General features: G+C 35.2%; 2 protein-coding genes across 4 annotated transcripts; one reads left to right on the top strand and one right to left on the bottom strand.

Moving 5' to 3' along the window:
- Window positions 1-293: 293 nt before the first annotated feature.
- On the top strand, window positions 294-22,816 carry ARP9 (actin-related protein 9). 2 transcript variants are annotated; one of them, XM_088215231.1, is made up of 20 exons: window positions 294-449; window positions 520-592; window positions 699-808; window positions 917-976; window positions 1,068-1,133; window positions 3,145-3,247; window positions 3,716-3,873; window positions 4,193-4,313; window positions 10,645-10,709; window positions 12,260-12,349; window positions 13,208-13,258; window positions 15,413-15,544; window positions 15,820-15,909; window positions 16,007-16,077; window positions 16,151-16,350; window positions 16,431-16,474; window positions 16,563-16,612; window positions 17,171-17,216; window positions 18,116-18,166; window positions 22,568-22,816. In XM_088215231.1, the coding sequence occupies exons 1-20, from the start codon at window positions 447-449 to the stop codon at window positions 22,709-22,711; spliced, it is 1,728 nt and encodes a 575-aa protein (XP_088071357.1). In that variant the 5' UTR covers window positions 294-446; the 3' UTR covers window positions 22,712-22,816. The 2 variants fall into 2 exon arrangements, with proteins under 2 accessions (XP_088071357.1, XP_088071356.1); XM_088215230.1 differs by having other exon boundaries at window positions 3,668-3,873.
- On the bottom strand, window positions 22,536-25,225 carry LOC110815865 (enoyl-CoA delta isomerase 2, peroxisomal-like). Of its 2 annotated transcripts, XR_015817611.1 has the most exons (2): window positions 24,307-25,225; window positions 22,536-22,675 (listed from the first exon to the last, which is right to left on the bottom strand). XR_015817611.1 is itself a non-coding variant. In XM_022043837.2 (1 exon), the coding sequence occupies exon 1, from the start codon at window positions 25,126-25,128 to the stop codon at window positions 24,409-24,411; it is 720 nt and encodes a 239-aa protein (XP_021899529.2). In that variant the 5' UTR covers window positions 25,129-25,225; the 3' UTR covers window positions 24,132-24,408. The 2 variants fall into 2 exon arrangements, 1 of the variants encoding a protein (XP_021899529.2); XM_022043837.2 differs by lacking the exon at window positions 22,536-22,675 and having other exon boundaries at window positions 24,132-25,225.
- Window position 25,226: the final 1 nt, after the last annotated feature.

Raw genomic sequence — 25,226 nt, 5'->3', positions numbered from 1 at the left:
TAGTTAATATTTATTTATTAAAAGTGAATCATCTTTATATTTTTTAATATCTACAGCTATTTTATTAAATACAGTAATTTTTATTTTAAAAAATAAAAAATAATTTTTTTTAAATTAACGTTTAATTTTGTATTAAAAATATTTTTATTTGAGAAATTATTTTTACAGTGTTTTTTGTCACTTTCACTACAAGTTCCAAAAACAACTGGCACGAACCCAAAGTGTTTTTTTTTTTTTTTCTTGAAAATTTGGGCAATAAATTCTGATAAACTGATAATTGAAAATAAATATTTGCAATTGGTAAGTTGCTGCGACGCCGTTTAATACAGCCTTCGGCGGGACTAGATTGAAAGTTGGGAGATGAAAATAAAAACCTGCGACGCGAACATCATTCAAACAAATTTTCTCTTCTGCTAACTGCAGGCCTAGCAACTTCTGTCACTGCCATGGTATACGCATACTTTCTCTGAACACGAAGTTAATCCAGTTCTTTAACTTCGTTTTAACATATAATCGCAGGATTACTTGAAAACGGTGGTCCCTTCTCAACTAGTTTCCGAACGAGGCTCCAATCTTGTTGTCATCAATCCTGGTATTTCATTTTCTTTCCCCTCAATGTTGAATTCTGATAGCATTGCTATGTAATTGATTTAATATTTTTTCGATAGTTTTACATTAAGGTCATTTTAAAATCTCAGGTTCTGCAAATATCAGAGTGGGCCTCGCTCAACAGGACACTCCCTTTAACATCCCTCATTGTATTGCTCGCTATACCAACCAAGTTCCTAAAAATAATGTTCTGGATCAGGTTTTTCTATTATAAGCCACAGCTTTTTAGTTTAAACTTTTACAATTTTTATTAATTCTTGTTTTCAGTTTTCTGGAGCGAGATTTTTACTTGAACTATTCGTTTTAGATGCTTAATTCTCAGGTAACTACGTCTCAACACGTCGAGCGCGAGAAGGCTTATGATGTCGTAAGTTCAATTTGCATTTCTCCTTCTGTTTTTTTTTTTTTTAAATATTTTTGTGTATTTTGTATCAATATTTGTGGTTCCCCTTTTGAAGATTGCTTCCTTGTTAAAAATACCTTTCCTGGATGAAGAGGTTGGCAACAGTTCTGTACCACGCAAGGTATAAGTATGGTTACAATGTTTACGCCAATTTTAATTGTTAATTAAGGTATTATGATTTCTAATAGGCCCGTTTACAAGATCCTTTTTGTCATTGTCAGATTTCATTGCATAGAGAAAAATTTCCAATATGATTCCTTATTTTTTCTTGATGAATATGATCCTGACAAATGCATGTTGTGTGAGAAATTTTTATAATAAAATTGGCTAAGAAAATTAATTGTTTCAGAGCCCTATATTTCAATGCACAGAACAAATGTAGTTGAATCATTTTTTATTGGACGCCTTGCGGGTTAGGAGCCTCATCCTTGACAACTTGGTGAAGAGAGGTCGCGTCCTTGTTATGAGTTGTTCTCTTGGCCTTACTTCTTTGTTGTCCTGAACCTAGATGGCTGTGGATTCCGTCCCAACTTTTAAACTTTAGTTGGGTGGTTAGTGACTTGGTTGTGGCTGAAATAAAGGTTGGAACTGTGATCGACAGTTTGAGGAAAACTCTTCAAGCTCTTATTCCAAACTGTATCTGATTGTGGCTTGTTTGTTATTGAACCTTGAAGTTTTATTCAAGGAAAATGAGGATTAGTCGTCACACAAAACTTTGTTGTGAACCCTAAAGCTTTTGCTAGCAACGGAGAGGACTAGTTATGCCCCACCCCATCCCACACCCCTCCCCCCCAATAAATTAATAAATTAGAACCCAGAGCTTTTGCTTGGGGGTGAGGGCTGTTGTCCCAGAAAAGAGAAGTTCTTGGAACCTTAGAGGTTTTCTTGGGGTAGTTAGAATTAGTTATTGCATAAAAGTCATAAGTTATTGGAGCTTTTCTTTTCTGAGAGTTGAAAAGCAGTTAGCATTAATAGGGTACCAATGAGGCATGCAGCTAATATACAAAAATATTTAGTAGTTTATCAAAATATCAAAGATCCAAAATCCTTGTCTATATAAAGAGGATGATCCTTGATTAAAAAGCCTAGGGCCTGGAACTATAAATTTTTTAAATATGTTAAAAGCAGACTCCATGCTCTGAAAAGCTGACGTTTTTCTGTTTCCAAATAATCCAAAAGAGAGCCAATGAAATGAAGGATAAGGTCTTGTTGTGGTGGTTATCCCCATGGATGCCTCTTCAAGCCCAAAACTCCTCTTTTACATACCCAGACATCACCCCCCTGTAGACCTTAAGCCATAGATGAACTTGTTGCTCAATGGGAATGAAGGCTTTTCACCTGCCTTAAAAGGAAAAAAGGAAGTTTTTTTTACGTTTTCTTTGTTGAAGTTTGTGATAGATTGCTGGCAAATTTTGTAGTTGTTTTCATGGAAGGTTTGTCATTGTTAGTGGTAAATGATACATGTTGGTTGAGTTCTTTTGGAATTTGTTGTTGGTGACAAGTAGATATTGATGCTTGGTTGAGCTTCTTTGCTATTTATAGTTCTTGGAAGTTGTCAAGTTTGTTGTAAGGCAGTTCATGGAATTTGTCAAGTTTTTTTTATTTACTATATTTGAAAAAAGCTTCAGGTTTTGTCATTATCTTTAGCATTAGAGGAAGTGTTAGGAACTAGGAATATTTCCTATATTGCCTATATGAGCGGGAATTTCGCAAGCTATTTTTTTCATTTAATTTAAGTTTTTTATTTACTTGATTTGGAACAAGCTTCTGCTTACACCATCTTCAGCTTTAGAGGGAATCCCAAAAATAGGTTTTTTTTCTATGACTTATTTGGGAATAGTAAGCTATTTTCTTTAGTAGTCTTTTCCTATGTAGTTAACATTTCTATTGGTCAGTGTACCGCTTACTAGATTCTTTCATAGTTATTCTTGTCTTATTCCTAATTATCTGTATTATTTTTTCAACATGGTAACAAGAACAATATCTCACTTGTTCTTTTAGAAATGATAAATTTTCTGCAAAAGAAAGGGTATAAATGATGCCAAGTTATGAAAACTAGAGGCAGTATTAACTCATCTTGTTTTCTGTTTGGAGATGCTAATGGTGGTAAAAATATTGGAACTGATAAGCAGATGGGACGGGTTGATGGATATAATCCACAGAGTACCAGGAGAGACACGCCCTTCACTTTGACAAACGTGTATGACAAGGATCCAAGTCTGTCTTTTGCGTCAGGTGATATGCAATTTTTTCTTTTCAGTCTATAACATCTTTCTTTTCAAACTAGTTTTTCTGCATTAGCTTGTCCTTGATTAGCTTTAATCCCACATTTTCGTAACAGCCTCTTGCTTTCTCATTTCTCATGGAGGTCTCAGAAGGCTAAATACAAGCTTCTGCTAGTGTTAGTTATATTGTCTATATAACTTCTAAGAGCATAGTTCTGTGCAAAGTCTGAAGTATTAATTATCTTTTGTAACCAACTGATCGAGACGGTATTTCTTTCATGGTCTCTCTCTCATCGAGTAAAGTAACTTAGCTGGTTGGTTTTCTAAATAATTGGCTGGACAAAAATGCGTTTACCTTGCACTGTCATGACATCTATTACTTTTCGTTCCCCAATTTGCTTCTTCTAATGAATGCTACTTGTTTATGCAGAAAATTTAATTAATAAAGAAATAACTAACGAGTTGGCCCATCATAAAGGTACTGCCTCTAAAGAGCCCATTAGGGAAGAATGCAAGTACAGACAATATATCTGCGGTGAGGAGGCACTAAGGATATCACCAACAGAGCAATATTGTTTACACCGTCCTATTCGCAGGGGTCATTTCAATATATCACAACATTATTCCATGCAGCAAGTACAGTATCTATTCCTCATCCTTATGTGGAATTCCTTTTTAGAAAATAAAAGACGTCCATGGTTGTTAATGTCACACACCTTTCTTGCAATTATGTTTGATATGACAGCATGCACATCATCAGTTATTTGACCTTCAAGGTTCATCGTTGACATCCTGTTGGCATCACAATGAGAAATTAGAAGTCTTTTTATCTATTATTGTTGTTTTGCCTTGGTGTTTCATGGAGTTTTTAAAATGACAGTCTGTTAGTTTGTTTATTTTTTATTTTTTCCTATCTATGAATAAGGAGCTGATTTCTCCCAATTATATTTGGCAGGTATTTGAGGATATGCATGCAATCTGGGAGTGGATTTTAACTGAGAAATTGCATATCCCTCTTCAAGAGAGGAACTTGTATTCAGCTGTCCTTGTTGTGCCAGGAACATTCGACAATCGAGGTACTTAAGCAAGGTCTGATTGAGAAATCTAATCCTTCTGTTTCCCCATTATAAAAGCTTGGATGCAGATCAGAGTGGCTATGGATTAACGAAATAGGTTAGAAATCATAATTCTATTAAATATGAAACTTAATTAGGAGCCTATTATTGTAGTTTTAGTAACTTTAGGATTTTATTCTTATTAATATTTAGTTTATCTATTTGTATTAGTAGTCTTTTTTATTTATTTTATTTTATTAAGAGTAGCATTTTTATTCTTTTTTTTTATATAAATAAAACGTGTAAAGTGTATATTAAATCAATGGCACCAAAGAGGCACTCATTTGCAGGATATTTACAAGTATGTTAGAATATTTACTATATTCTGAAAATCCGCCATCCTATATATATCGTGTCCCAAGATTAAGGAACCAAAATAATAAAATCATCTATCATTGATTTTAAATTTCTCTCTTTCAATCCCTGCAAAATCTCTATTATTTCTCTCTTTTCATACCACCCAAAAAATAGCTTAAGAAATAAGATTTACAAATTTTTTCTTTTTACAGATTCCCTCCCATGCCCAAATCTCATCCCTCACCGATTCCGCGATAACCCAATTTATTCCTAGCAAACCATACACCATTATCCGCAAATTATATACTATCAAACACCATAGAAGAATATAATTACACAAGTCTGCAGCATTCTTGCAAAGATAACATCCATTCACCGTTGTCCTCCCCCTTCTCATCAACTTGTTAATAGTTAGAATGCAATCTCTACCTGCCTTTCAAGAAAAAAAAAACCAATTCATGGAGGTGCCTTGACGATCCAAATTTGCTTGGCCAAAAACCGTAGCTCCTCTGAATCTCTGACTAATTAATTATAGAAAGATTTCAAGGTGAACACCCCATTCTACTTTAGTTTCCACACTAGCCGATTGCTATTATCATTCAACTGGAATGTGGACAATATATGTAATAAAGATTCATATTCTTCAATCTTCCAGTCATTGAGATTTCTGGTCACATTCACTATCCACTCCCTTCTACAGTCCCCTTCCCCATAAACCTCCTCCACAGATTGTGCTTTGATTGAGCAACAGCAAAAATATGCAAAAATTGATTTTCAAACTTCCACCCCTAATCCAGTCATCTTGCTAGAAAAGAACCCTATTCCCTCTTCCCAGCTTCCATTTAATACATTCTTGAATATTTTGTCTCCCCAAGCTTATGCTCTTCCATAAAGCTACCACATACAGTCTAAGCATATCCCTAGTGGACCCTCCCCCACTAATAATCCCCCGTCTAGCTTCACCAACCCTCTTTCACAAATTGTCATCTTTCTTCATATATCTCCAAATCCATTTACTTTGTAATGCCAAATTCATTTCAACCAAGGATCTCAATCCAAGACCCCTGGCTCTAAAGGTAACTTCACCTCTTCCCACTTTATTAAATGGTACCTCCTTCTCCCCTCTTCATCCCTCTGTAGGAACTGAGATTGAATAGACTCGAGCTTTTTCGCAACCTTCATAGGAACTTTCAACACTGACAAGTAGTAAATGGGAAAGTTCGTAAGTGCACTTTTAATAAGTGTTGTCCTTCCTTCATTTGACAAGAAAATACTCTTTCAACCTGTCAGTCTTCTCTCCAACATCTCAATCACAGGTTTCCAAGTTCTTACTTCTTTATATTTGGATTCCAACGGAATACCAAGGTATTTGATAGGTAGGTTTATTGATTTACATCCCTGCACTCCTGCTAATCTTCTGCCATCCTTTCTATCCTCAAACTCCACCATTTTAGACTTGTTTAAATTGATATTCAAAGCAGAAACTGCTTGAAAGCATGGGATTACACATCTTAGATTAAGAATCATCCTCTCCTCTTGTTGACAAAAAGTCAATGTGTCATCAGCGAAGAAAATGTGAGATACCTAAACCTAATCATCATTCCTCCCCACAGTTACTCCCCTCAATGACTCCAACTCCTTTGCCTTCTCCAATAATTTTTTCAGTGCTTCCATGACAATAGTAAATAACCGGGGAGATAATGGGTCTTCTTGTCTAAAACCTCTTGACACCTTAAAGAAATGAGAGGGTCCTCGTTTTACCATCACTGCAGAATATGATATGGATACACACGCATGCATCCACTTCCTCCATTTCTAACTGAATCCTAGCCTTCCCAACATATAATTCACAAAAGCCCAATTAACATGGTCATAAGCTTTTTCCATGTCTAACTTGCATATGATTCCTTCTCTCATATGACTCACCAATTCATTCGCCACTTCATTCGCCATCATAACAACATTCATGATCTGCTTACCATTCGCAAATGCATGTTGGCTCTTTCCTATCCCTTGTCCCAACACTTTGGATAATCTCTTAGCTAAAACCTTCGAAATCTACTTGTAAATGCATTCCACCAAACTGATTGACCTGTAATCCTTAATGCTTTTTGCCCCTTCCACCTTGGCAATTATCACCAGAATTGAATTCAAAGTGCATTCCACCAAACTGATTGACCTGTAATCCTTAATGCTTTTTGCCCCTTCCACCTTGGCAATTATCACCAGAATTGAATTCAAAGTCCTCACAAAAGTCTCAGCTTCATGTACTTGAATACAACAATCAAATCATCTTTAACAATATGCCAAAACTCTTATAAGAATCTCATATTGAACCTATTTGGTTCCGGTGCTTTATTGTCATTGTAATCCCTGGGCCCTTCTCAAATCTCTTCTTTAGAAAACTCCTCTAGATTAGACTTGCTTATCTCATCCAACTCCTTGGACTGTAAATCATCAAACCTGTGCCTGCTCCTGAATTCTTCCTCATATAATTTCTGATAAAAGCCTTTTACTTCCTCCCTCATGCTTTTATTTCCCTTTATGCTTCTATCTTCTATTTTCAACTCTTCCGCATAATTGTGTCTTCCTCTATAGTTGGTCAAACAGTGAAAATATCTTGTGTTCCTGTCGCCTTCTTTAAGCCATCTTTGCTCTAACCTTTTGTCTCAAGACACCTCCTCCATAAGTAACCTATTAGCTATTTCCATTCCCAAAATTTCTCTTTTTTCCCCTTCGTCCAGTGTTAACCCCTCATCATCTTTCTTATCCATCTCATCAAGTTCCTGTATAAGATCATTAATTTTCTCTTCTTCTTTTAATCCCTCGTCCTTTGTCCATTTATTTATCTCAGCTTTTAGACTCTTCAGTTTAGTGACAACATTGAAGCTAGCTTTCCCCTTCACTTTTGTATCTTAACACATTTTCTTAACCATACATCTTAAGCTATTCATTTTAAACCACTTGTAATCCAATCGAAAAGGTACAGAACCCAATTGGGTCCCATCTGAAACAAAGTTTATTGGAAAATGATCATAAATGGGTCTTGTCAGCACCTTTTGATGCAAACCTGATTGGAGGAGGTAATTAGATGACATCAGACACTGATTAATTCTTGAATAAAATGATTTGCTTTTTTGATTAATCCAAGTCCATTTGCCTTCCACTAGAGGCAGGTCCATCAGGTCTAGCTTATCTAGAATTTCTTTGAACTCTTTGGCACAAGCCCTTGAGAATTGATCTCCAGACCGTTCATTACTCCTCAACACCATATTAAAGTCTCCTCCAACAGCCCATCTCCTTCCCCATTTTTTCTTATTCTCCAATTCCCTCCACAATATTAAGTTCTCATTGTTTGTACCCTGCAATATACCCTAGTAACTATCCATTCCTTTCCCCAGGTAATTCACAAAAAGGTAAGAAATGGTGGTCTCCTCCATTAGTACCTTTTTACACTCAACCTTCTCCTCCTCCACAGAACAACGATGCCTCCAGCCGCCTTTTTTGCTGGTAAAACATGCCACCCCACTTCCTTCATTCTCCACAAGCTTCTAATTTCTCTCTCATTAATTATTTCCATCTTAGTTTCTTGCAAACATACTACATCTAGCATCCATCTGTTCATACACCCTCGAATAATCTGCATTTTCTTCCTATTGTTTATCCCCTTAACATTTATGATACAATTTTTCAAATCATTTACACATCCTCAACATTCCCCCAAACCTTCTTGTCATTCTTTTTCATGCAACCACAGTTGATGATTGATTGCAATCGCTTCAGCTCCTGCGGACCTTCCTCCCCTTATTTCCTCTTTCCTCTAGTCAGTGACTCCTCTCCCTTCTTCTTCTCCTGTCTCCTCCTTATCTCCACAAATAACTCCTGCACCTGATTTTCAATGTTGTTAAAAGTTACTCCCAACATTTTACTAATCCTCTGAATGTTTCTCATCACTCAAACGGAGTAGTAATTTTCGCCTCCTTCTCTTAGATCTCCCCATGTTCGACTCTTCCCTGTTCTTCTTTTTCCGGTTTCCTCAGGATTATCGCGCATTCTCCTCCCCATCAACAACCACAATTGCTATCCCTCTCCCTTTCTCAGGTTCACTCTCCTTTTCCGAGGCATCAACACTCGTTGAACCCTCTTATTCTCTTATTTCCTCCTATCCTCCGTTGTCTCTCCCATTTTCATTGTGATTTGTTCCTTTACTCTTCCTTCCCTGCCCCGATTGCACCTTCTACATCTTCTTTCCTCCCCTCCCTCTCCTCTGCGCAAAACCCGCCTTCTCTTTTCTTCTCCTTTGCTCTTGAAACATCTGTCTAGGTTGGGGTTTCTAATCACGTGCCTCCGGACCCATTTAACTTTTGGGCTTCTTCTTCTTCTCATCTCCTTACTCAGCTCGGTTCTCTTCACCCATTTTCCTTTTTCCTCTCAGGTAAATTTTCTGCCCTTGCTCGTCTCAACTTTCCCACGTCACCGAAGTGTGTTAATTTCTGGTCCATCACCTTCTCTTCTTCTAAAAAGACCCTAACTTTTTGCGTTTTGGAATAACCTCCCTTGGCTCCCATTTTTCTCTTTTTGAAATTTAAATTTGACCTGATCCATCTCCTTCTCAGGGTCACCGTCTGCCCTGCGGATACGCCTCAGCTCCTCTGAGTTGGATCGCCGCTGCATACATTTTTCCACTGGCCTCCTCCACCATAATATGAATGACTGTTCGGCAATGTCAATAAAGATTTCCTTTCTCTAGATTTCTCCTTCTCTGCTTCCTTCTCATCTCTGGCCCTAATCGCCAGCTCCCTTTGATTTTAATCCAGATTTACCAATGGCCAATCCGCCAGAACAAACATGTGGTTCATCATTTCCACCACCCCCCTGCTTCTACCCCTTCCGGAATGAAAATGCACTTTATCGTCTCACCTTTCTACCCAGTCAATATTAGGTACCTTCCAGTCCGGTTTCTTCCTAATGCCACTAAAGCTTATGATTCCTCCCTGCCCTGTTCTTCCCCCACATCTTCCCTCCCTTTCTACAATAAAAGTCTTCTAATGCGTCCAATAACCATCCCACATCCCCTTCCTCCAGGAAGATAGAGATTCTAAATCTCCACCCATTTTCACGTATTCTCATCCCTTCCATGTTTCTCTCTTCGCAAACCACATCTGAAGTCTTTCTGTTACATCAGAAATTTCCTGCCCTACATTGTCATCCTTTCCTTCTCACCTGGCCAACCACTTCTTTCCGCTTCTACTCTTCCGCCTCTTCTTCTTTTCTGCTTCTCACTTCCTACCCTCCTCCATCCCTTCCCCCTTTCTCAATCGACCAATCGCTCACCCCCGTTTGTTCTCTCTAGAATTCTCTCTCTAGTAGCATTCCTAATCTTTTTAACATTAGTTTCCTATCTCATTAGAAGTATTTCCAATCTTATTAGTTTTAACATTTTTTGGCTTAATTCTATTTCATAAAGATTACTTGGAAAGTATTGTACATACTTTTGTAATTTCACTTCTTGAGAGATAATTGAGTTGTTAAATAAAATATTTCGAGAGTTTTTCAATTTTCTGGTTGTGTGATGTAATCAAACTCTTAAATGTGATGTTTAACTCTTATTAGATGTGATAACTAAGAAATTCTAGGTGTGATGTTTAGGTTTTTATCTTCAAATTCAGCAGTAGGCAAATTAATCTTAATAGTCCTAGATCAAGCTTTTTATTTCTTGTGTGTGCCTGGGCATGTCCATGAACATATTTATAATGGACAAACAACAGTGTCTATTTTTTTGTGCAATTGACAGTGCTTGATTCTTTTTTCGTATATGACGAATTTAATGGCTTTATATGCTAGACATTTTTTTAAAGGGTTTGATGAACATAATCATGCCTTTTGGTTTCTTTATCTGGTTTTTCCTATCTTAGTCCTTAACTTAAAGTTCACAACTTCAGGTAGAATACTGTGAGCTTATTTTGACTTCCTGTTCATGTCTTGTTACAAACAGAGATAAGGGAGATGTTATCTATTGTGTTGCGAGACTTGCGTTTTAGCTCAGCAGTGGTACACCAGGTAAGATGGTAAAGTTAAAGAGTAACATGCGAGTTTCAGTGTAACCAATATACTGTTTCACACTTGTTAGAAGCTATCTTGTCAATTATTTTAGACATAGTTAAACATATTTGATCAAACAAATTAAAAATCTTAGATGGACCATTCAACAGGTAGTGTTTTGTTTAGAGTTAAATTTCTTAAATAAAGAGTTTATGAATTTTATAATGTTGGTAAGAAAAGTATCTAACTTATTAATAATAGTGATAATTAATTTATTAATCATTTTATATTTTAATTATTTTGATTAATTCTTCCAAGATTATATTAGGTTTGTACTTTTGGTGATTATTTCATGATTATGAATTTCAATTAAAGAAGTAGATGAGATATATAAACTTTAGTTTGGGTTGATTAAACTAAAGTGTCATCAATATTGACAAATTACTACATATTTTTCTAAAAACAATTTGTTTTGTTTTTATTTGAATGATTCTGAACTATAATCAGCTCATGTACATCTATTAATGTGAATTACACTTAAAAAAATCTACTTATGTGAATTATATTAAGGTTAATTTTAATGGCATGCTCTATGAAATAATAAATAACAGAATCTGCTATTCATGTTTTCATATGTTCTTTCACGTGCAAGTCCATTAAGCTAAAAGAGTGGATCAAACGTAAACCTATATCATGTATTATAAATTAATTTTTAACAAAAATGAGATGATAGTCATAATTTGAACTCTGCATTTTTTATTATGATACCTTGTGAATAGAGTTGTTATTAGTTATCTCAAAAGTTTTAGTTAATAGAGTCTCAATCTACTATTTTTTGTTAATGTATTATTGTTTTGGTTAAGTCAATCTCATCCTTTTACCACTCAATTAGTGGACTGTATATGAAATTGCATATGACTGGTAAAAGAATGAGAATTAAATTGAACCAAATGGTTACTTAGCAATGCTTGAAATAAATAAATTTTGTTTATGGAACTTATATGGAGATTGACACTAATTTAACCATGAGGTGGGAGATACCTCAAAAATTTAAAAATTTGAGCTCCTAGATAGTTTCAAGTGGAATTAAGATGGTGTAGCTCAAATTCCTTCAAACTTTTTTTTTCTTTCTGGTGAAGAACAAGTGGACACTTGGAAAATATTCTAAGAAGAGAATCAAACAAAGTATTAGCTTTGGAACTAAATGCATTTTCTAATTTTTTGTTTCGAAAACATTAATTTTCAAAATGAGTAAGTAAAAATCTTTTCTTTTTAAGGAATGAAGTAGAAGATAGTAAAAGAAATAAAAAATCGAAAATAATTCTCTACTACCAAACACAGAATTTTTATTTGAAACATTTTTCACTATCGAAGTTCCACCTTCTCAGATGGATTTCAAATCTCTGGGAATGATGGAAGTATGTGTACCATGCACTACTACTTATTTTATTATTAACGTCGATAGTGTAAGTTGAAATGTTCGTGCCCTATTCAATAGTGAAAATATGTTATATATTACCGATCAATCTTTGAGGTGCATCCTGCTGATTAGTCTTATTATGACCCAGGAAGGTCTAGCTGCAGTTTTTGGGAATGGATTATCAACAGCATGTGTTGTAAACATGGGTGCTCATGTAACATCAGTCATTTGCATTGAGGTATTTTTATAAAACATCTTTAGCTTTTTTCTTCTTTAGTATTCAAATGAGCATTCAGCTTTTATATTAGAAGCTTTAAGAAGCAATTTTTTGACAATTCAGTGGATCAAGGTATCCCTGCTAAGCATTTACTGCAGTAGTACTGCCATGACCACATGCCACACAGCTTCAACCACATGCTACACAGCTGAGATGTTAACTTGAGCAGCATTTTTTCTTCCATTGACATCACTTCTCCTTATTGCCATTAGCATTTATTGTTATCTGGATGTTAAGTGCATGCCACACAGCTGTAGATGTTAAGTTTGTGCTGAGACTAGATCTGGGCTTGGGGCTGATTCAGGCTTTGTCTAATTTGAGCTTATCTTTGGATGAGTCCTCCTTTGGGCTTAAAAGAAGAAAAGAAGGAATAGAATTAAAGTCTGGACCAAAACGGGCCAGGCCTTGCTCCCTTTTTCATCCTTATTCTCTTTTTTCCCATTCCCTTTCAATTAATTTGTTTTCCCCTCTTTCTTTTCATTTTTGTATTTATTCTTTCCTCCTTTTTCTTAAACTGTTTCTCTTTTTCCTTTTTTTTTTATCTCTCATTTTTCACTTCTCACTTTTTCCTCTTTCTCAACCTTTTTCTCTCTTTTTCTCTTAATAAAATTAAAAATTAATAATTGAAAGAATGATGATGATAATAATAATGATAAGAAAGTTAACTATTTTCATGTTCAACTTTTTATCACTCATTTAGTTTTTATTATCATCACTATTATGATTTGTTTTTAACTAGAAAAAATTGGGGTGTGACACTATATATATGCAAATGAAAATCAATGAATGAAAATCAATGATGTCTTTTTTGGTGTTTAGGATGGAGTTGCTCTGCCTAATACAGAAAAAACATTGCCTTTTGGAGGAGAGGTGCGGATATTAAGACTTATTATTAAGAGTATTTGCTATCATTAGTTGCTTTACCTGTTCATTCACTTTCAGCATGAACTTCATTTCTCAGCTATGTAGTTCTCCACTAAATGGCTTATTAATGTCTTAGAGGTGCATGGAAATTTTGTTCTTACAAGAATTTCTTGTCTTTCGACTGATTCTTACTTCACATATACCAGCTATGCACTTTTTTGGTTTTTGACATGTTTCAACATTTCAGGTTGATATAGGACAAACTAGGGCTAGTTTTGGGTAAGATTAAAATTATGGATTCTTAGATATTACAACTAAGAAGTGGAAAAACAAAAAACAACACATTTTAGTTTCAAGTGGAATTAAGTGGAAAAACAACACACTTAGAACACCTCATGCGTCACATCTTAGATGGTTCTCAAGCATGACATTTAACTGATGATTGGATCATGTAACCAAGGTATTGAAAAAACTCACGACGTTTTATTCACTAAAACTTGATCTCAAAAGTAAAACCAAAAAAAGTTATTTATAATGCTTAAACATAAAATTCTAATCTTCCTATAATTGAAGAATCCTAATAGAAAACTAAGTACTTAAAGAATTTAAATTATAAATAAAATAACTGTGTTTTTCTAAGAGTGTATAGACATAGTAGTAATATATTTAGGTTAGTTTTCCAGTTTATTTTAGATTTTGTTTTCTTATTAGTATTGCTATTTTCTATTTTATTAGTAGTATTTATGATCTTATAGTATTAGTTCCCTATTGTATTAAGTAGTATTCATAATCCTAGCGTATAATCTTATCAAACTAGTTTTAGTATTTCTTTTAATCTATTTGGGAAAGACTTATTTAACATCTTATAAATACCTTTATAACCTCATTGAGATTATCATTTAATTATTCAAGAACATATCTTGAGAGTTTCTCAATATTTGATCATGTGATGCCTAAGAACCTTATGTGATACCAAGATATTTTTCCAAATTTTTAAGTGGACAAATCAACTCTACTTGTCCTACATCAGTTTGGTATTAGAGCTAAAAGTTCATACACCAAAACCCTGCTTGTTCTATGTCAGTTTCGAAGTTAGAGTGCCTTTTCTTAAACTCTGAGATTGGTGGGCTTTCTTTTATGCACCTTCAATTTTGTTGCAATAAGGAAGGAATACAGGAACCCCTTTTTTAAGAGAAAAAGAAGAAATGCTATTTTCTTTTTAAATAAGAAAAAGAAGAAATGCTATTAAGAGGCGCCAAGAGTGTGCTGCGTCGTGTACATCTTAGAAAGATACAAGACAACATGTCAATAAGTTCCCCTTAATCCTCATCATAAATTATAGGATTCCCTATAAACAAAATACTCGAGGAATTGAACCAAGAATCTAAAAAGCCCCTGAATCCTCTAATCCTTCCTAGATTATCTTGCAGCTTAATCCATAACTAGATCCAAATCTGGACTACCTGATTTTTTCTTATAGTTGCCTCATCTTGTCACTGATCATGTGTTAAATGCTTTTTAAGCATCTTACTTTCAGAAGGGGTTAATGTCATTTTACAGTTTAATAATACTATTTGTTTTCTTATATTTACTTTACTTTTATACAAGGGACCTCATTGAACTAATTATACCCATACTATGTAACTTTTTTTTCCTTAAAAAATAATTATCTTTATGAATTGGAGTTGTATGTACATCATCCATCCTTCTTTTTAGGCTTTGGAAGTGTAGGAATCTGAACTTTGACAACAACCTGTTTCTTTCCCACTTGGCACCTTGACCTTCCAATAAAAAAAATGGTTAGGAAATGGTATAATGAGGGCTGGTAGAGTTAACGGAATTTTTTCATTTTACACATTTTGCTACTGAAGATATGCAATCCATATTGGAAAATTGTCATTTTCTTTCCTTTTTGCTTCGCTTCTTCTGGAGATTCTGAAGGTAATGATTCTCAAATGTTTTCTTTTCCTCTCATCTTCTTGGATATGCTAAAGCCAGGAATTTGGCACTTGTCATTTGTCCTACTTATTAGATGTAGCTGAAACAGTTCTGTCTAGTTCTCTGCTTTACAAACACGTAATATTCTTCTTTCTGCATTACTGGCTTCATAATTTTATTACTAGATGTTCACTTGCAGCAGTTCATGACTTTATTTTTCAGGATATATCAAGATGCCTTCTGTGGATTCAGAGACATCATCAGACGTGGCCCCATATTCGTATTGATCCTTTGTCAAAACCTATAGATTTGCTGATGCTTAACAGACTAAAAGAATCGTACTGTGAGATTAAAGTGAGTTTTTATTAATCGTAATTGTCTTACATTTTCTTGATTTCACTTCTGCTTCATTTGTTAATGGCAGGAAGTTGATTGTCATGCGCAGGATCAAAGAGGCACTTTTTCAAAGAGTTACATACAATGATTTTGTTTTGGAGCTTGTGGTCTTTTTTTCTTGCAATATTACAGTGGCATGATTGCCCGTTTGGAACATTTGTTAGTCATGAATGCAATGTAGTTTATACGTCAGTCATACTCAAGATTATTTCCTTTTTACGTACTTTATACAGGAAGGGGAGCTTGATATTGTTACCATAGTTCACTCTCATGAGGATAGCATGCCACCTGGATCTCACAAGACAAGGCTAACTGCTCTTAATGTACTGCCTTCTAAAATGAAATTTTCTTGTTTTTTATCTTCTTTTTATGTAGGCTATTCATATGAAAAAATATATAACTATGGATTTCTTCAAATAGGTTCCGCCTATGGGTTTGTTTTACCCAACGCTTTTGGTTCCTGATGTATATCCTCCACCACCACGCTTTTGGTTAGTAGTGCTTATGAGGCAACAAGTGCTTAGCTATTGTTTCTATTTCTGGTGTAAGATTGTACTTCATCAGGTTTCATGATCATGAGGATATGTTAGAAGATACATGGCATGTGGACTTTCCTAGAAGATCTGATATGTCAGATAACTTGTTCGCTGGTGTTAATGTTGGCTTACCAATGTGGGAGAGCTATCCAGTTTTCCCAACTAAACCAAAGAAAGAAGAGAAGGTTGGCCTTGCAGAAGCTATAACTAACAGCATTCTTTCAACTGGTAGGTTTGCATATTCCTTCTGTTGGGTTATAACAAGCTTTAGCATGATATAATTTGTAGTAATTATGGTCTATTTTCAGGTCGCATAGACCTTCAGAGAAAATTGTTCTGTAGCATTCAATTGGTAAGTTCTGGCAAAAATCTGTTAGATTGCATTTGTTTTGTCAATATTATCTGTGCACTGGCAGAATCATGTTTTCATATCTCTTCAGATTGGAGGAGTAGCTTTGACGGGGGGTCTAATTCCTGCCGTTGAGGAAAGGTTGGTTTCGCTCGTGTTATTTGCATCAGGAATTTACTTGGATTTTATATTTGCTTATGATTATGGTTTTTATTGTTACAAATTAGTGGGGGTTAAGAATTAAAATATGGTGTAACGCTTTCATTTGCTCTAGAACATTTCATGTGGCAAGCACAAAGGCTTGGATATACATCCTGTCCATATAGCATAGATTCTTATTAAATCAGTCTGGACAGTTTACTTCATTTGTTGGATCTTCAGTCATGTAATAGGTCATAGATCAATTACTTCTCCAGAACTTTGATTCTGAGATCGTAAACATTCAACATTCTTGTAGACAGTGTCTTATAATATTTATTGCAAGGCAAACTTTAATCACTTTCTGTCTGCTTAAGCTTTATCTTGGTTTGCTTATTACTAGCTTCACAGAAATATATTTCACCCAGCCATATCTTCTTCATTTGTGAATGAACTGTCATACTTCTTTCTTTATAGATTTGTAGTATCCTGTAATATGTATTCCAAAAAGGTGATTCTGGTGCCTCAATAATTTGTTTTCATGATTTATCCTTTTTCCAGAGTTTTACATGCAATTCCTTCAAATGAAGCAATCGATACAGTTGAGGTCAGTTTACCTTTTCTTTCTTCTCGATTTTGATTCTGCCAAATCAGAGCAGGTTTTGCTTTTTTTTGCTTTGTAACATTTGTATGGTATTGACAAATTACTGTCAAATTATCATATGAAACCCAATTCTGATTTTGTAAATTTGATCATATTATGCATGTAACTTTGTGATGCCTGACTTATCAGGTTCACTATTGACTTTCTGACATTTCTTTTATTTACTTAAAGAAAAGCACGATGATCGAGATAGATCAGTAGATTCATGAAAAGGCTTGTTTTAGTAAAATCTTTAGTAAGATTAATGACTTTATTTATGTGCTTTCTTTATACTGGATTGCTGTATCTTTTTTGAAGATATGGCTCAAGATAAAATCAATAGGACCAATCCTGAAGGGTAGGATCCAAGTTGATTTTTCTGCATGCAATCCACCTTTCTGATTCTCTCTATAACTGTGTTGCTTTGTTTTTTATTTCGATATAAATGCAATGAGTTCTTTAAGGTCAATCAGTAAAATGACTCCTATTCTACAGTTATTCCTTTGTCTCTTTTGATGATTATTCCTTTGTCTATATTTGGGTTATTTGGAAGAAGAAGAATAGGAAACCTTCCAAAAATCCATCCCATGCTATCCTGAAATTAGATATAACTGCCGGAGGATTCTACAAATTGGTTGATGAAAGGAAGATCCATTCCAGAGGGCATAGATATTATAAATCTGCTATACTTTGTCTCTAAATAATATGTAAATTTTTTGTATTTGGGTGATACCATCTTTGTATCTTTCAATGAATGTTTTCTTTCAAAAACTATTCGTGTGATTTATACTAATTGTTTTCCAGATAATGTCGGTTATAGATGTCAAATTTTGATTTTAATTACCTTCCTATGTGTGAAACAGGTTTTGCAGTCAAGGACAGATCCAAATTTTGTGTCTTGGAAAGGAGGAGCGGTAAGCCATTATCCGTTGACATTATGTTGCATTCCTCTGTTTGCTTGAGATTGTGTCTGTCAAGTTGCTCCTAGAAAAATCTGCAATTTTACTGCAATTTCAATGTGAACTTGACCTGAAGAATCTTTAATTACTTATTTCACTTCCATTTTGAAATGATATTTGATGTTTCATGTGTTATATCATAAAATATAGCATGTTTACAGCTCACTCACATAGTTATCAGAATGCTAGAAATCATTTGTATTTATGAATTTTACTACATGCAAGTGAATGTCATGGTTTTATGGGAAAAAGGAATTACTTGCATGGAATTAAGAGAATGAAGTAAGTGCTTCATATTTTTGATGTTAGCATTATTTGCTAACCAAAAAAAAAATATGAATATAAAATTAACTATATAAGAAAGACTTATACTAGGAATGTGACTAATTAGGAAATATTTTCAATATCATAGCATTCCCTCTAAAGTTGGAACATATATATAATATGTACCAAGCTTGTTACAAATGAAGTCCACACAAGCAGGATTCAGGATTTTATGAGCACATAAGTTAGTTAGCTAACTTCATGTAAGTAGTCCAAGGCTCCGTTCGGTAGTGTTGAGGAAAAAGCTTCTTTGGAGAAGAAATTGCTTTTAGTTGCTATTGCTAAAGATCTGTTCTCATCAAAAGCAACCATATTTTAGAAAATTATTTTTGATAAAATATTATTGAGATTCTGTACAAAACATTGTGGACTCCCTGTGAGCAAACAACCTTTGGAATTGCTCCACATAAATGGTTTTTATCTAAATCACCATGTAGAAATGCATTTTTTGAATTTAGTTAGCACGAGAGCCAATTAGGGTTAGCCACCGGAAAAATAAATCAAACTAAAGTGATTTTGGCAGCAAGGGAAGAGGTTAGAATAGTCTACTTCATATATTTAAAATATAGCCTTCGAGCACCTATCAGGCATTGAGACAATTAACAGAAACTTTTGGATTAACTTTAACAATGAAAATCTACTGACCAAACCCCAAATACCATTCACCTTCAATACAGACATCCCTTTTTGTATTGTCTATCTCCATTCAAGATCCGAAAGAGCTTCACTCACAGACAGGAACAGAAACAGTGAAAACAGAGGTGACAAATGCACAATTAGGATGAGTATAACCGATCTTAAGAAATAAAATTATGTCAGGTTAGAAGTACAAGAACATACCACCTTTTTTAAAGGGCAATGGGTAAATCAGAGTTAGCTGTTGAAGGAATAGGAGATGGTGGCTTGGTTAATAAAGTACTGAATGTTTGTGATTGTCTACCATCAGTTGAAGGTGTCTAACTAAAAACCTGCAAATTGAGATGATCAAACGACTAGCAGGATTAAGATTAGAAAGTTGTGTGATAGTGGAGACTCCCTCATTAGAAAAAAACACAATAGAGGAAGACAATGATGAAGATCAGTCATTGAAAGTGACTTAGCAAAGAAGGGAATAGACTTTAAAAAAGATATTAGCACATGTAAACTGTTGATTTAATTAGGACTGTGATGCCAATAGCCTTTTTGAAAACGAGAATACCCAAGAAAAAAGACATTCAGGAGCTTTCATATCTAACTTACCAACACTAAGTTGTAATTGGTGAGCAAAACAAACATAATCACAAAAAATCAGAGGCAATGGAAACAAACCCGTAGTAGGAAGAAGAACAATGTGGGAAACCTCACCTTGAAGAATGGAAGAAAGGCATGTGATTAGTAAGATAGCAAATAGCAAGAGCATCAACTGAAAATAGTTTAGGAATACTCATAAATCAATAGTGTATGTCTTATTTCAGTTAAGTGTTGGATTGTCTGCTCAACAACACCATTCTCTTGTGGGTTGTATACAGAAGAGGATTGATGGATTATCTCAGATTGATTCATGAATGTTGTAAAGGCTATTAAAAAATGTTCTTTTGGATTGTCACTTAGAAAAATGCACATTTATATCAGTGAATTTGGATTTTGAGCAGAGAGCACAAATCTAAAGATTAATCTTAAAGGTTTTTCATTAAATAAAGCCATGTTATTCTTGAAAGTCATCAAGAAGAATAATAAAATTGGAACCAAACTATACAAAACACGACTAGGACCCTAAGCATCTGAATGAACTGCCATTAAAGGTCGCTTAACTCTTCTATTGAAACAAGAATAAAAAAGGAACATGGTGATGTTTCCATATCTGACAAGATTCACACTAAAGATTAGATGCATGTCCCAAATTAGGAACTAACTTCTCTAATTTCTCTAGAGAGGCACAAACCAAACAACTGTAATCTAGAAGAGTGACTACTATAGAACATGGTATTGGAGAAGAAGAATCAAGATAATGCCAGCCCTCAGATCCATGTCCTTAGCCAACCTCCTGCTAATGTCTTTAAATACTGAATAACAACAAAATTGGCAAGAAATATGAAGGCAATAAATCAGTAACAGACTAACAAACATAAGATTAGACAGAGAACTGGGAAGGCAAACAAGCAGAAGGTGGGTAACGGATTATGTAGACTGAAGAAGTCCTAAACCTTATGCCTATCAAAATAATGGTGGAATCAATCTCCAGTGAGAAGATCAAGTGGCACGTGAATCACCAGTGGCAAAAACAAAGACGGTGATTGGACCGCTAGCAGGAGGTTGCCAGAGGATGACATCACTAAACTTGGGGGTGGATACGCTGAAAAAAGGCTGTACAGATGCTAACTTGTTTTTTTGTCCTAGTGTTTGGCACTGAACAGCTTTTTTTTCTTTTTCCTAACACTATCCTGGATCACATACCATGTATAAAATCTTGTAAATTTTATTATATATTAGCAAAAGAACATAAATAGGTATTTAAAAGGATTCCTATGCCAACAAAAGGAAAACTGTGAAAAGAAGTATACTAGAGAATAAGTATGTAGAAAGTATGTTCGACTATACCATGCTCTACTAAAAACGAGGAGTGAAAATTTTTTATGAATTTTACAAGTTGTTTGCGTACTAGGTAATTCTTAGTTCTTTTTTCTTTCTTCCCAAATAGGTAATTCTTAGTTCATTATGATTCCTGGGGTTGAAAATGAACTAAAAGATTATAGTGAGGACAAGTTGATTTTTTAGCATAATGTTATTTTGATGTTGATGGCAAATCTGCATCTTCTCACCTTTAAGGTTTCAACTTCTTTAGGAAATCGTTCACTATTTTTGCTTATTTTCAGAGTATAAAATGCAACATTGTGAGCCATGTAGTTCAATAGAATTCATGAACCTCTTTTTCCAGTAAATTAGTTCTTAAGCTCCATGTGGGATGATTTATGCATGCGTTCTAGGTTAATAATTTATCATAGGGATAGAAATTTGAACTTGTCTCGCTGGATTTTATCTGTTAAACGTAGGTTTTAAAACCCACCGAGAAACTTTTTAAACTGGGATGGAGAATTTTCTGCCTCAATGTAAATAGCAATGGATGTGGATGATGATGTCCACCGCATCCTTGATTGAATTTTATATTTTTTATGTTACGTACTTTGCCAATTTACCTAATTAGGCTTATGTATCTAATACTTTGTTACATGAATTTGAAATGTTTGGATAATTATTCTTTCTGAAGAATTAAAATTGAGTAATTGTTATTTGAGTAATCAATTCGAAGTTTTTGAATATTTACACAGTAGCATTAATTTAACATTTTATTTCAAAGATATTTTAATATTTGATAATGTCAAAATTTTAAGTATAAGAAATTAAGGAAAAAAAAAACATTATCGGCTTACACCCCGATGGTGGTGATGGGAACTGGGTTAATCCAGGCTGGAGAAATAGGACAAATTCAAAAAAGCAGTCTCCTAATCAGGGATGGGAAATGTGATCCCAATCTCAAATCCTTGTCCCAATGTCATTTTTAATTAGTTCAAATTCCCGTGGCAAACTAACATCAATAAACAGTCTAGACTGTGAGGACAACAGAGAAATTTTTCCTTCTGGTATGGAAAGTAGAGAAGGCACTGGATATTTAATCTTAACATTTTGTTTTTGTTGTCTAAGTATTGTGCTGCACATAATTTGTTATCTGGTTTATTTTTCAACATGAGCACACTCACGCCTAATCAAGAATGAATATTATGGATCTGTGGCTAGTCATTTTCTGGTCATTGCCCTGAATGCTGTCATTGGCTTTTGAAAGTTATATATAGGTAGGAAGTGTTTTGTTTGAGTCAACTTAGCTATACCTCTTGGCTACTACATGTTAAAATCTTTCAGATTGTCAATGGCCAGACTGCTCTATTGTTCTCTTAGCTTCATAGTCCGTACTTTATTGAAAGCTTCAACTGCTTTATCTAGATGTGGTAGTTTTACTTACTACTGCTTTCTTCGTATGGCTGTCATGTTCAATCTCAGATACTTGGAATTCTTGATTTCGGTCGAGATGCTTGGATTCACCGAGAGGATTGGATACGAAATGGCATCCATGTTGGAAGTGGCAGAAAATACAAGGATTCTTATTTCCTGCAAGCACAAGCAATGTGTTACATGAATTCATAGTTGAAGAGTGTAAGAGATACTGCTCTGATCCATTTTCACATGTTAATTTGAAGGTTCTATTTATTGGAGTTATTCAAGTAAAATTAAGTGGTACTGTTGCTCTAATATGGAGTTTCTTTACAAATCTATTTACTTTGAACGGTAAGAATGCATACTCCATTGTGGCTATATAAGAAAGAGAGAAACTCTCTTGTTAGAAAAGAGTTTTCCTTATACAAACTACAGACTTTTCTGAGTCCCAACTTCAAACCACACCACACACCAAGAATCACAATTTCTTCATTGGATCTTAAAGATACTAGGAAAAATATAACTAAAATTCCCAAATCATAAAATCAAGATATATCGCATTCTTCTTTCACATATTTACGTTGTATTTTTCACCACCCTATATACACTCTAACATCGTTGATCTCTTAAATGTTTTTATTGTTTTTAAGATTCAATCATCCAATAATGGTTCTACCAAGATTAAAGCTTAAATTATAATTTTTTTTGTTAAAATATAATTTTAATTTATGTATTTCAAACAACATTTAAACTAGTCTCTTCCAGTTATTAACATCTAACATTGTTAACTCAAAATACCGCGTGTAAAACTTTTTGAAACGTGATATCTAGAAAAGTTGCTGCATGCATCACCATGTGTCTGGACCCTGGAGACTGGCTCGGCACGTGACAACATGAGACTGAGCAGTGAAGGCTGAAGCAACGCCCGATACGGTGGCCAGTGAAGGAAGGCAGACCCAGTGTCGCTGCCCCGTGCGCGTCTCAAGTGAAAAGGAGGTAGAAGGTCAACATCTTTTTGGGGTTTTTCTTCTTCTGTTTTACAATTTATATATATATATATATATATTATTTTTAAAAATTATTTTAGTCCAAACTAGAGCCAAACTAAACCTGGACTGATAAAAACCAAATAGTTTGGACCGGATCATATATAATTTGGTTCAGCGCGATATACCGATTCAGTTCTGAATTGGTTTTCCAATCAGGACAAGATAATTTACACACCTAACCCCTCACAAAGAATTTTTGGGGAGAATAATAGTCATAGTATAAAATGGAAGAGAGAGAGAGAGTTAGAGAGAGAGAGAGAGAGAGGCTAGATATATATGGAATGAAATCACTCTTCGTTTCTTGGCCTACTCCAAAGACTGAAAGCAGCAGCCACATATAAAATAGGAAATTCAATATATGCCATTTTGATCTCCAACAAACTCACTTGGAACTCAAGTTAATTCAACACTTGAATCCAAATAACATAACAATCAACTATAATTCATCAAATTAATTCCCTGATGCGAGATTACTTAGAGCTCAAGTGTTAAATAAAAAATAACATATAACGAAATCCAAAAACCATAACATACTCCTCTAAAACCCTCAATTTAGTGGCTTTAATAAAACCAAATCCAGATTCCATCAATATAGTCTTTGTTATATCATAACTTAGCAATCAACAGTATATGTAATTAACTTAAACAAAAACTACACCTTTTTCTTTTTATTCTTAGTTTCTGATTTAAAAGGAAATTCCTCCCTTACAATCATTCAATAATCAAATCCAACATGTACTAGATTACCCAGCTTACCTCCGATTTGATTATCCCCGATATCTCCGGAATTTCAAACCTTTGGGTATTGGAGTATGGATTCTCTTTTTCTTTCGAATTCTCTTTGTGTGTTTTTGTGGATCAAAGCTTCGGAGTTCCAAAAACTTTGGGACTCAATCCTAATAAGCCACAGAGTTCCGGGTACAGACTCTTCCTGATCTCCGCGTACACCTCGCCGTTCCACTTTCTCGCCGACAACTGCTCGCCCAGGCGCTCCGCCTCCTCCACCACTTCATCTGCGCTATCGTGCACCGTATCCACGATCCCCATGTTCAACGCCTCCGCCCCCTTTATCTTCGCCCCGCGTAGCAGGATTTCCCGCCGAGCCGAAGCCGAGCTGACCTTTGCCCTGAACATCGCCGCAAAATACTCTGGCATTGACAGCCCGATGTCCACCTCGGACATGTAGAGCACGCCTCTGTCGCGCCTCATGAGCACGTAATCGTGGCAGAGGGCCAGCAAGAATCCTGCGGCGGCGGCGTGGCCCGGAATGGCTGCGACTGTCGGCATGGGAAGGGAAAGGAACGCCGCTACAACCGGTTTGAAAGATTCAACCATGTGGTGCAGGCGGTCTCGGGCCCCGGAGACGGATCCGGCAGCCTGAGCCCATGTGAGGTCGAAGCCATTGGAGAAGAATTTACCTTGGGCTGTGGTGATAAGAACGGAGCCACGGGTGGCCTGGGACTTGGCTCCGTCGAGAGTTGAAAGGATCAAGCTGATCAAATCGGGGTTCAGCCGGTGTTCGTCGTCACCGGTAAGGGTTAGAATAAAGAGGTTACAGCGCTTATCTAAAGTGCACATGGTGGGGCAGGATTATACAGAGGAAGCAGTTGAGAGTCCTTGGTATGTGTGTTTTGTCTTTGACAAGACCCGGAATATCGAAATGTTATAATTTGGTT

The sequence above is a fragment of the Carica papaya genome, chromosome 3, assembly GCF_054855325.1.
Source record: "Carica papaya isolate Zhongbai chromosome 3, ASM5485532v1, whole genome shotgun sequence".
NCBI lineage: Eukaryota > Viridiplantae > Streptophyta > Magnoliopsida > Brassicales > Caricaceae > Carica > Carica papaya.
Note: the sequence above shows the minus strand (reverse complement) of the source record. Positions and strands in the feature narration are given on the sequence as shown.

Excerpts from the sequence above, each read along its gene's own strand:
- ARP9 (XM_088215230.1), top strand. Across the intron at positions 809-916 it reads AAAATAATGTTCTGGATCAG|ATGCTTAATTCTCAGGTAAC; the intron begins GTTTTTCTATTA and ends TATTCGTTTTAG. Across the intron at positions 15,910-16,006 it reads CAAGGCTAACTGCTCTTAAT|GTTCCGCCTATGGGTTTGTT; the intron begins GTACTGCCTTCT and ends TTCTTCAAATAG.
- LOC110815865 (XM_022043837.2), bottom strand. The coding sequence starts at position 25,128 with ATGTGCACTTTAGATAAGCGCTGTAACCTCTTTATTCTAACCCTTACC.